The sequence below is a fragment of the Perca fluviatilis genome, chromosome 16, assembly GCF_010015445.1.
Source record: "Perca fluviatilis chromosome 16, GENO_Pfluv_1.0, whole genome shotgun sequence".
NCBI lineage: Eukaryota > Metazoa > Chordata > Actinopteri > Perciformes > Percidae > Perca > Perca fluviatilis.
This window is the reverse complement of record NC_053127.1, coordinates 18145914-18158434: the sequence shown is the minus strand read 5'-3', so window position 1 is coordinate 18158434 and position 12521 is coordinate 18145914. Positions and strand designations below refer to the sequence as shown.

The 12521-nt window shown below is 39.3% G+C and overlaps 1 protein-coding gene across 1 annotated transcript; it reads left to right on the top strand.

Annotated features, from left to right (window-relative positions):
* Positions 1–262: 262 nt before the first annotated feature.
* On the top strand, positions 263–10375 carry LOC120575645 (von Willebrand factor A domain-containing protein 7-like). The gene is made up of 16 exons (XM_039826461.1): positions 263–283; positions 918–1120; positions 1236–1502; positions 1778–1871; positions 2852–2986; positions 3922–4108; positions 4214–4383; positions 4672–4784; positions 4897–5013; positions 6944–7159; positions 7246–7378; positions 7628–7777; positions 8318–8410; positions 8490–8767; positions 8864–9157; positions 9257–10375. Exons 2-16 carry the CDS (start codon positions 929–931, stop codon positions 9710–9712), a joined length of 2895 nt encoding a protein of 964 aa, XP_039682395.1. The 5' UTR covers positions 263–283; positions 918–928; the 3' UTR covers positions 9713–10375.
* Positions 10376–12521: the final 2146 nt, after the last annotated feature.

The window sequence follows — 12521 nt, the reverse complement described above, 5'->3', positions numbered from 1 at the left end:
CATTATCAGAAGTGAATGAAAGCATTCAAACAGGCACAGCAGAAAGCTCTGTCACCTTAAAGGAGCAGTACATTTTTAAGCATCCAGTTCTGCATGTTTCTGCTTGCAATGATTGACGGATCAGTGCTTTATCCTCAGCCCCTATTATTGCCAGTATCTCATGTTGTTATCATGCCAAGGCCACAGGTCAAACCCATCCAGCACACTAATGACTCCACCCTGAACATTGAGCATTATAAATTAAGTCGTCACGATAGTCTACCAGACAACATCAAGACCTAAGGTACAGTATAGTCATATCTGATCATTATTAGTAATTTTTTTTATACATACATTTTTCTTTAACCTAAAAGCTATATTTTCATATTGATAAAAAATCATTTACCCTTTAGTAGTCTTAACTTTAAATTCATCGTCAATTGACCAGAAAACCAAATGCCAATTACATTTTTCTGTGTATTTTGTGTAAATGTGAAATAATAAGTTATAATAATTTGTGAGCTTCTCTAATTTTTCAAGTGCTGGAGGGAAATCTTGTTTTGTTGTAGTAAAAATGGTTCAGTGTGTTTCATCCAGTTCTATGCAAAGGTTTGTCAGCTTGAGAGCAAACTATGTTTGGTAGATTTTCAAAAAAATTCTATTTACCAGGTTTGTTTGTAAAGTTTATATTACATATTACCAATTTGTTTTGTATTTTTACCAATTTAATTTTTTTAAATTATGATTAAGAGGAAACCTGACTGGTTCTAGATCAAAGGTCAGGGGTGACCAAAATCTTCAGGGTTCATCCTCTTGGGATGAATGAAGAACCCTAACACATTTCATTGTAGTTAGATTTGTAGTTAAATCTATGGACTGGCTATTGACAATTTATCTATGATAAATAGTAAAATTAGTTTTTTTAATCTCTTTAACAGGTTGTATAGCCATGTCTGGGTTGGCAGCGTTGTGTCTCCTACTTCTGCAGACTGGAGCCTTCGGGTTTGGTATAAACCTATTTAACATATTCAGAGGAGACTCTCTGATTCATGAGGATATCACTGAGAGAGCGATCTTAAATGTCACTGCGCAGGTGTGCCGTGCTCTGGCCCTGGCTGAGGGCAAAGACTTCACTTTTCCTGTAAGGATTAAATTTAACCAAATTATATCAGAGTTTTTATTTAAAATGATCAGTGCCTGTGTTATTAATACATATTATTTAGTATTAATACTATAAATGATGTGTGTGTCCACAGCCTTTGACTCCTAATGCTGTTGCTGCTGCATGTGAAGCATCAAAATCATCCAAAAGCTTTTGCAAAGCCATCAAATTAATCCAAGAAAACAATCGTGGAGTAGACATGTTTCGTTTCTACCTGCCGCCCTTCCACTTTGACGATGAAACATTTTCAGAGGGAAGGAATATCATCACAGACGGATTGTCAGCTGTGAAGGCCAGTAACAAGCGAGAAAACTTTGAGGCAGCGAGAGAACAACTGGGAAAAATCTTACACCCTTTACAGGTACTTTTTACTGTTTGTTTTGTTTCCATTACAGTTTCTTACAAATGTTACACTTCAAAACGTACACTCATGTTCAGCAAGCAGCACAACAATGTAATACCATAGTGTTTGCAGGTTGATTTCAAAAGTGTATGCACTGCAGTTTATTTAATTATTTAACAGGCTATTGAAGAGAACAGCTTTGTTCTGGTAAGTGCTCTTGGTAGTAGGAGATGTAAGAGCGATGCTGCTATTATGTTGTAAATATTTAACCTGTCTTCCTTTTTAAATAATAGGATTTCTACAGTCATAGTAACTGGGTGGAAATTGGAAACAAACTCCCAAACTCCAATCTGATCAGATCATTAACCAGCATTGGTAACATAGCAGGTAAAGAGATTTTTAAGGATTAAGTTCTTCATTTATCATTTGCACAACAATTAGACTACATGGAAATATATTATATATATATATATATACACAGTACAGGCCAAAAAGGGCCAAAATTTTGGCCAAAAGTTTGGACACACCTCATTCAATGTGTTTCCTTTATTTTCATGACTATTTACATTGTAGATTCTCACTGAAGGCATCAAAACTATGAATGAACACATGTGGAATTATGTACTTAACAAAAAAGTGTGAAATAACTGAAAACATGTCTTATATTCTAGTTTCTTCAAAGTAGCCACCCTTTGCTCTGATTACTGCTTTGCACACTCTTGGCATTCTCTTGATGAGCTTCAAGAGGTAGTCACCTGAAATGGTTTTCCAACAGTCTTGAAGGAGTTCCCAGAGATGCTTAGCACTTGTTGGCCCTTTTGCCTTCACTCTGCGGTCCAGCTCATCCCAAACCATCTCGATTGGGTTCAGGTCCGGTGACTGTGGAGGCCAGGTCATCTGGCGCAGCACTCCATCACTCTCCTTCTTGGTCATATAGCCCTTACAAAGCCTGGAGGTGTGTTTGGGGTCATTGTCCTGTTGAAAAATAAATGATGGTCCAAGTAAATGCAAACCGGATGGGATGGCATGTCGCTGCAGGATGCTGTGGTAGCCATGCTGGTTCAGTATGCCTTCAATTTTGAATAAATCCCCAACAGTGTGACCAGCAAAGCCCCCCCACACCATCACACCTCCTCCTCCATGCTTCACGGTGGGAACCAGACATGTAGAATCCATCCGTTCACCTTTTCTGCGTCGCACACAGACACGGCGGTTGGAACCAAAGATCTCAAATTTGCTTCTTTTATATATATATATATATATATATATATATATAAAAGAAGCAAAGATGAGGAAAGATAATGATAGAATTAGAGAGATAATTTTACAAAAGAAAACACTGATAAAAAATGATAATTTTTCCACAGCTGAAAGCAGAGCAACCTGTCGCAACTGTAATGGTGACGACTGCAGTAACAACATTTTGGATGATATTCTACGGGAAAAGATACTTACCTCGGGATATTTTAATTTTGTGCCTTTTTTTTCCACCAAACCAAAAGGTAAATGACCTTGATCTTCCTGCCTACCTTAATAATTGTATTTCATTTATAGTACAGAAATGCATGTTTGTCATTAGGGTTGTAAATGTAAATTGACAGTTCATATGTCTATAGGCCCTGACACAGCATGGCGACCGTCGGCCGTCCGTCGGTCCAAGTTGGGCTGGCGGTGAACGACTGTCGCCCTAGATTTTGTGGTGTGTCCCTCTATTTTGGCACATTATGTCCATAAGATGGCAAACCTATGTACGAGATAAATAACTACTTGTGTAGGTGTATTTATTTCAACATAAATGTCTTCTAAAAAATCTTTACAAAATCAAAGAGTCATAAATAAACATAAATCAACATAACTGTTTAAAACAGGAAATGATGCAATGTGTGCCATGCAAAAGCAATATAATTGCAACTTTGAAGTGCCTCTGCCAATTAAACAGAGATGTTCCAGTTATTTTTGTTTTTTGAACTGTTTCTGGATCAGTTTCACCACCATCCACAAGTTTTAATTTCTTCCAGCTGTGAGCACCACCTTTTTTTATTTGTGCATTGCAAAATCAGGTGATTTTTCGTATGGATACTACATGTTTTAAGTATACTTTATTTTATCATATTCCAGCGTGAACACACTGCATGCTCAAAACTTGCTAGAGTTAATATGTTGTATACATTTGGGACACTTATGAAAATGTTTCCAGCTAATAAAGTTCTCCTCTGGGCACTATGAATGTCCATCTAGATATTTTAGTATGGAACAAAGTTGTGGATCCACCGACTGACGGACCATTATCGCTAGACCGCTATGGCCATGCTGCTAGCTTGGCTAAAAACATACATTGACGCAGTGGATGGTCTCTTACCTGGCTTTTCCCTAAGGAAAATGGATGTTTAAAGCTGTATAAAACATTCGTTCTTGTTCTGTTTCTAATGCTAAACAGGAAAATGCAGCCATGGAGGTGGATTTGATCGAACAAGTAACATCGAACCTAAAGGTGGGATCAACAAAGACACTTTCGGATCCAGCCACGGATACCTCCACATGACAGCAGCAAATATGGCAATAGCTGCAACCAGTGAGCTACTAGAGGACATTCGAGGAGCTGCTGGTGACAAAACATTCCTACAGTATGAAACCCAGTCTTAATGTTTCAGTTCTGTATACACAAGGTTTAGTTTAGTTTAGAGTTTTAGAGGTCTTTTTTTAATGTCTATCTCTCTCCTTACCGTCAGGATGATGGGAATTTCCAAAGGTAAAGCTCTTTGTTTCGTGATCGACACAACAGGAAGCATGGGTGATGACATTGATGCAGTGAAGACCGTCACTTCCTCTATTATTAACACTAAAGTGGGAACAGAAGATGAGCCCCCAGTTTACATTCTTGTACCTTTCAATGATCCAGGTAGAACATATGCCCCAAAATGAACTTTATAATCCGGCCTCGTTTCTTTTTTCCACTGAAGTAAAGTGATGTTTTCTCTATCAAGTTTATGAATTTACTCTTTATCTGCCTGACTAACTCCAGCAGATATGTATGTGCTGTCAAGTGCTGTATAATTGTTCATATACAGTATGTCAGCAATACAATAAGAACAATAACAGTATCTGTGAATCATAAAGTACTCAACGAACGTAAGCACAAGATGAAGAATCAAATCATTTATTTCTCCTATCTCTACCTGAACTCCAGATTTTGGGCCACTGATAAGGACTACAGACCCAAATGTCTTTAAGCGGGCTATTAATGCACTATCTGCAGCCGGTGGAGGAGATCTTCCGGAATTGAGTCTTTCGGGGCTTCAGGTGCTGTGGTGTCTTTGAGACTACTTCAAAATCTGTCTCTGCAAAACTTGAAAATAAGAAAAAGTTGAAAGTAAAACTATTGTATCATTGCTTTCCTCTTTTCCTCATCTAGCTGGCTTTAACTGGTGCTCCTCCTAATTCTGAGATCTTCCTCTTCACTGATGCACCTGCTAAAGACCTATACCTGAAAAGCACAGTGATCGCACTCATAGAGCGAACCAAATCAGTGGTAAGTAGTTACTCTTAAGGCTCAATTATACTCCGGAATGGACACGTACATGGACAGCTAAAAAAAAAACAGACGCATAGCTCTGTTTATACTCTCCGCTTGGGGCTAGCAAAGTGGCGGTGCGGACATGTTTGGACAAGTCCACCTTAGTGATGGTGAAAATGGACATACAAATCTTTTTGAACGACTCTTTTTATTGTCCGGTACATACAGGGTCAGCATGTAAAACTTTTCAGTCGTACCAGTGCTCTCCAATCCCCGGCATTTCCCAGTCGTAGGATAGGCCTATTGCTCACACTGCCTGCTTTGGTGGTGCAGTTGCTCAAAACTTGCCGTGTGCGTTCATGGACATCGGAAAATCATTTACATCACTTCCTGTGGGAATCAAAGGTGGGAAACTTGGGCTAGATTTTGCTAACCAAGTTTCCCAGTTGGTGACGCGTTGTTGACAACTGACGTTTGATGTAGGCGACTTTGGTTCACTGAACATATATTTTAATGACAATAAACTGTTTATTGTGGACAAATGCCTCTGCCAAGAAACATACACAGACATAACATGTTTCAAATTATTCATAAATAGGCCCATGTATAAAAAAAAACAGCTTATCCGTGTCCTTTCCCGTTGGTTGTCCTGCAGATAACACAAACAAACACCTGTCCATATGCTGTTTGGATGCTCGTATAAGAAAACAGCAGCAAATCTTTTGTTATTGTGGCCTCCATGTTTTCACACACCTGATGATCTAGGATACAGCCAACCGTTGGTGGCAGTCATGCAACAAGTTGTTATGCAAAACGCCAATATAACAGAAGAAGAAGAACACGCATCCCGACTATTGCTGCGGTCATGCTACCTGGGAATAACAGGAACCGCCCCCGTGATTACATTGTTTTTCCAACTGCCAGCGTTCACATAGTTGCATGACTGCCACCAACGGTTGGTTTAGGTGATGCGGCACGGCTCTCTGCAAGCCTTGCAAGCCATCTCTGCGGCTCTGTGCAAACTTTTCTGCAGAGGAATATTTCACATGAGAGTGTATAGGCACTTTGAGTGCTGTACTTAGGCACAGCAGTGCATAGGGATGAAAAGTTTTTAAAAAATCACCTGTTTTTACAATTCATTCTGAGTAGTTCATGGATCTATATTAACATTTCATAGCAATCAATCAAAAAAAGGGAAAAAAAAATTGGGGGGAAAAAAAAAAAACAAGAGCCCAAACACGGAAAAATAATAAAAATATTAAGTGCATAGTATAACATAAGAACTTATGACATTATGATAAAATACTAGTCACTTTTGTTAATGCAATTTTTGTATGCATGCATGTAGGCTACATGGAAATAAAAATATATCACAACTTCCCAATATCTTTTACAGTATATTAATTCTGTTAGATTTGACACAGTATGTCAAAATTATGAAATAGGCCTGCTAAGATAAATTTAGGAAATAATAAAGTACACATATTGACTGTTACATTGGCCTTTATCTTGATCACATTGCAGCTAACAGTTCAGTTCAATTCAGTCACTTTATTATCCCATATGGGAAACTTGATATGCAGTCAGGAGTGAAAGATAAAAAAGAAACACATTCAAGCAACATACAAATAGAGGCAACAATACAAAGACATGAGTACAAAAAAGGTTTCCTTTATGTAATACACACAGTTGAACATGAACTCAGCATTTTTGGCACAATATTACATCATGATTTTTGAATGACATTATAAGCAGTCATTACAATATCCGGAGTTTACACTATGTATGGAAATAAAGATATACTAATCTTGTTTTTGTTTTGTGAATTAAATTGTTTTTTTCAATAATAAACCACTGTTAAAGACCTTTAACATTATTAAAGCCCCTATGAGGGAGGGAGGCTTTACACCTCAAATTCTCATCCATCTTTTCTGCTTCTATTCAGGTGAACTTCATGATTACTAACATACTGGGATTTCGTCGTCGGAAACGGAGTGATGACAGCCAAGAACAAGAACAACAAAACATTCGGATGGTGACCTCAGATGCCCAGGTGTACAAAGACCTGGCTCAGGCTTCAGGAGGTCTGGCTATTCAAGTCACAAAGAGTGAGCTTCTTATGGCTACAAGCATAATAACAGAGTCCTCCAGCTCCTCTCTGGTATTAACCCTCTCACTGGCCATTACCAATGACTTTTTAGTTCCAAAACAATTCAGTTGTGTCACCAGTTTCATTTAACCTCCTAGGTGACCCTTGTGCAAGCATCCAGGAGTCCAGGAAAGGCTGAAAATTTCACCTTTACAGTTGATGAGTCAGTAAGAAACCTCACAGTTTACATCACTGGGAGGTCTGTCACCTTTATTCTCATCAGTCCCTCAGGTGATACTTCTTTGCAGATTAAATATTTTATAGGTGTTAAGTTATTTTAATAAGCAATAGTTTACAAAATACATAAAGACAGTAATTTTAAGGGAAAATAGTATGCCATCGTGGTGTATTGGCATAGAAGGGGTATTGTAAAGCCACGTATTAGAAAATTCTTGATCCTGAACAATGAAATGTTTCATTGTTGAAATGAATGACCTTTGAACCAGTGTGCTCTATTTCTTGCCATGGCTTTGCTTTTAGGTGTGTCTCAGGAAAGCACTAACACCACAGGATCATTGATTACTGCATCCCACTCAGTGGGAAACTTCATGACTCTGCAGCTAAAAACACAAGCTGGACAGTGGGAAATTAAAATGGTGTCAACAAATCCCTACATTCTGAAGGTCGTAGGTGAGAACTCAAAATGATTGTGTGGTTGAATCACATAACTGTTTTTAGTTTTTTTTTAGTTAAAGTCTCACATTGCCAGACCTTCCTCCACAGCGCTGCAGAGGAGGCTCTGACTAGTTGACATAGCATCTGGAAGGAGTCCTTGGCAAAATAGCCTCTGGAAGGAATTTGTTTTGGTGGAACATGTGTACGTTAAAAGTTTGTTTTAGCCGTGCAACAGAAAACTCTGATTGGACAGATAGTCTGCTAGCTGTCTCGATTTACCCTGCAGAGATCTGAGGAGCAGTCAACCGTAGTCCTCATAAATCGAGTTTAAAATTCCAACACAAAGAAAGCGTAAGGTACTGGGCATCCGGCCGGAAAGAGTGAAACGGCAACGGAGTTATCACTAAAGTCGAATGTCATGGATAAAGACTATTTTAGGTGTAACTATCCCTTACCTTAAAGGGCTGGTTCATCCAAATGACAAAATGTGAATGCTTTGTTCTGCATGTGGCCTCGTTTGGAGATTTTCCTTCCTTCAGCTTCTTTTATTTGCAGGTGAAAGTTCCATTGACTTCCTGTTTAACTTTCTGGAGGAATCGCAGGGCCCACTTGGAGGTTTTGATGTTGTAAACAATCGTCCCAGATCTGGTAAAAGAAACAACATTTTGTGATATTCCAAGTAACATAATTTACTTCAGCTTATTTTAGTAGTTGTTTTTTTCTGTAGGTGTTAATGGTAGCCTGATTGTGACCGTGATTGGGAGTGACTCCGCCAGGGTGACAGAAGTCATTCTGGTTGCCTCATCTGGGTCAGGAGAGGTTACTGGCAGCGTGGAGGCTCTGGGTGGAGGAGACTTCTTAGCTCGGTTTGACAGGATACCAGCAGAGGAGTTTGTGGTGCTTGTGAAGGGGCAGAACAGCAATAGCTCCTCCAGAGCATCCTCAGTAATTTTCCAAAGGCAGTCATCCACCAACATCCGAGCATCTACTGTTACTGTTACTTCTGTAAGTAAAATCCATCAATCTAAAACCTATGAAATTACTATTAAGATGCCACAGTCTTTTAAATATGACTATACAGATTGTACCCTTCTTTTTTAGCCTAATTCAAACAGCGTCTTAGTACCAGGAACACCTCTTTCAGTTCCCTTCTCTGTGATGACGAACGGTGAAGGAGGAAACTTCACCATCCAAGCTACCAATGACAAAGGTTTTAATTCAACTTTCCCATCCAATTTAATCCTGGAAACTGGAGGGAGTGCTAATGGTACAGTGAACCTCACGGCACCTTCTAACACCCCATCTGGTACAGTCGTCACCCTGACTGTTGAGGCCGTAGCTCCTGGAAGCACAGACACCAACTATGTTGTGCTGCGTTTCACTGTCCTTAAAACGGTAACTCATCACAAATCACATTTCAATAAATATCATATCATTGTGTTTATTGGTTTAATCAACTAATGTAAAACTGACTTTTACCTTTTTTCCTCATAGGTGACTGATTTCAATTCGCCAGTTTGTCAGCTGCTCAGCCTGCAGTCTAACTGCTCTGATAACTGCATCTCATCAATGTGGGAGCTCTCTGTTCAGGTGACTGATGGGGCTGAAGGGACAGGTGTCAACCGCTTAAGCCTCAGACAGGGCAACGGGACCTTGAACACCAGCCTGGCTGCTGGTAACGAGAACATAACGCTGGTTTCCTACAATGCATCTTGCTGTTCGCCTGATGTAGAGCTGCTGGTTGTGGATGGAGTGGGTAATGTAGCCTCCTGTTTCTACAGCATCCTGAAAACAACACCAACAGCCACCAGCAGCCCACAAGCAACCACCAATAGCCCCAGTCCAACTGCGGTAGCTGTTGTGTCTTTGTCTAACAGAGCTGCCCAGTCTCTTTTTCTTTGCTTAGGCATCACAATCCTTGGAATCAACTTACCAATGGGGAACAACTGAGAATTTACAGTTTGAGGAAGAGTTACATTTTATACTCAGTTACCAGCTATTAGGTCTACATAGCTAAAACTAATGCAATATAATGCAAGTAAGTGCTTTTGTATGAACAACACTAAAAAAAAACATAAGGATATCCACTTTATGGTCATTTTGGAGGCTGTAGTTTGTTCCATTGTGTTACACAGATAGGTGTTTCTAATATTTGGTCTAACTTTGGTGATATAAATAGAATTAGCTAGGTAAACCTAATAACCTGGCAAATATACAACTGGGTGATTTACTGTTGAACTGAAATATTAATCTATGTAATATTAACTACATGTGCTGTATGTATTACATGGTAGTGTCACTGCAAAATGATCTTTAAAAGTTGAATGGTGTTTTGAATATTTGATGGTCATGTGAACAAGTCAATTTAATTAAGATATTTCAATCAAGAATCATTTATTCATATTTTGAGTACTACTGCTGATTAAGTTATTACTGTTGTTGATTTGATTATAAAATGTATTTGATCATTTACAATTATATGAACATTTGATGATTAGAAAACATTAATAATGACCCAATAAAGCTAAGAAATGTTATGTCAATCACTGTGGTCCTTTTGGAGAAAGGTGTATGGCAAAAGTGTAAATAAAGAAATGTGCCCTAGCAATGTCAGATTACATTACTTCATCAGAGGGTAACTGTAATTGAGATATCCGCATAATTGATAACAATATCAATACCATTTAATAAACTGGTTTGTGTAGTATTGCTTACAATGAATATAGGTTTAACTTCATCCTAGGAATGCAGCAATAGGTGATTATTAAGCTAGAAACCATCTTGCGATGGGATCACACCAGCAACAATGCCAAATCAGACCAAGGGCATAAAGAGTGTGGGGGGGATGAATAGTCCAGCCCCTCAACAGGATTGTGGTTCCAGACCCACTGCGATTCATAGAGGTGGTGCCAACTATTTCTAGTTGGTACTGTTCCACCTCCCGCACTAGCTTTAGTTTCTCACCCACCAGAGAGGTGATTTTCCATGTCCCTAGAGACTGCAATGCTGGGGGTCAGCTCAGTAGGCCCCCCCCTTTGCCTGTTGTACAGCTGGCAATACACTCAATGGCTATCCCTGCTAGTGGTGGGCTCACAGGGCAGTGGCTCCATGTCTTTCTTTCAGGCTGTGCCCGACAGGCTCCCATGGGTCAAGACCCTGCCACCAGACCCTTGCTGGCAAGTTTCCCTCCCTGGCTCTACACCATAAAAAATAAAAAGTTGACACAACTTACAATTTTAAACTTTTTAAGTTTTGCTTCTGAGTTGGTCCAACTCTAAATTTTAAATGTGCTTAACTTAACTCCAAGTTGCGGTAACTCACAACAATAAATTAAGGTAACTTTAAAGCCTTACTTATCTCAACCTAACTCAAAATTGCAGTAGCTCATAATACATTGTGATGACTTTAAAACCTTTCTTATCTCAACTCAACTTCCAAGTTGAAGTAACTCATGATTGTGTTTTGTAACAACTTTAAAACCCAAGTTAAGGTAATTTCAATATAGCCATAATACCCACTTATACAAATAATTTGCACATGCAAATAATCACATACAATGTCTTCAATGTATCAAATGCTTCAAACAAGCAACTGAGAACAGCTGAGACCCATAGTTGACCCAATCAGGCCAAACAGTTGTACTTTTCTAACATTGTGTCAACAATTCACACACAATGAAATCCTTACACAAGTAAATAACACAGTATAGTATTATACGTAACTAATAAAGTGCGCGTTACTTAAAGAACAACTGAATATAAGAAATGGGTAGAAAAGGTGACAAAAAAGTTAAGAAGTGTACAGATAGAGCAATGTTTGTTAGTAGCAGAGAGACAGTTTAAAGCACAGCTCAGTTATTCTTTTACCTTATGGAAATGATGATTAATGCAGTCATTATCAAGAGTTTGTTGAAGACATCCCTGTAGCATAAGGCCCTGTTTACACGATGACGCTCGCGGGTGAAAACGACAAAATATTTTATCGGATGTGCCTTTTGTTTATACAGCTTAAAAATGCAAAAAAGTGAAACAGCCCTTCAGAGTGGAAATCTTAAAAATGCTCCACCGTCGCGTTACCGTCTAAAGAGTAAAAACACACAAGTCTGAAGACAGTGGGGTGGAGAGAGATGAGAAAAATGCATCCAGGTAGTCTGTTGTTACGGAGTGGGCTACATAAATCATAGGCTCCTGTTATCTAAAAGATTGAATCACTCAATATTTAAATTATTTCAACAATGTGGATAAGGCTGTTATAGGTCGATGACCATATGTAGGCTATTCATTTAAGCCAGTGTAGGCTCCAACGTTGTGGATGAAGAGAAAGAGAGAGACAGCAGCCAGCGGGCAGAGGAGGGTCTGCTTCAGCCTCCTCTGCCCGCAGCCTCTCACTCTCAAGCAGCGGCTGAAGGGCTGCAAGGGCTGCAAGGGCTGCAAGGGCTCAGGATATTGGTAGTGCTCCTGTGGGTGCTGTGCTGTGACTTATCACGGTAGACTGTGCCGGTCATCATAAGACAAACATGCAACTCCACCTCCTCGTCTTTCCAGACAAAATTGTCAGCTTTTGTTGTTCGCTTCGACATGTTTTGGTTTCGCGCTACTAGGGAGAAGTAGAAGGAAAGTTCTACATAGGCGCGCAGCCTTGGGGGTGTTGTGTGGCAGTGCCACCTAGCCACCTGGCGTGCATACTACATCTAATTTCAGATTCAAGATTTTCAGATTTCCCCCAAAAAACTCTTTAGATTTAGCCTGACAAGCCAGAC

Coding starts and splice junctions, on each gene's coding strand:
- LOC120575645 (XM_039826461.1), top strand. CDS start 929: ATGTCTGGGTTGGCAGCGTTGTGTCTCCTACTTCTGCAGACTGGAGCC. Junction 1,503..1,777: donor AAATCTTACACCCTTTACAG/GTACTTTTTACT, acceptor TTTAAATAATAG/GATTTCTACAGTCATAGTAA. Junction 8,411..8,489: donor AAACAATCGTCCCAGATCTG/GTAAAAGAAACA, acceptor TTTTTTCTGTAG/GTGTTAATGGTAGCCTGATT.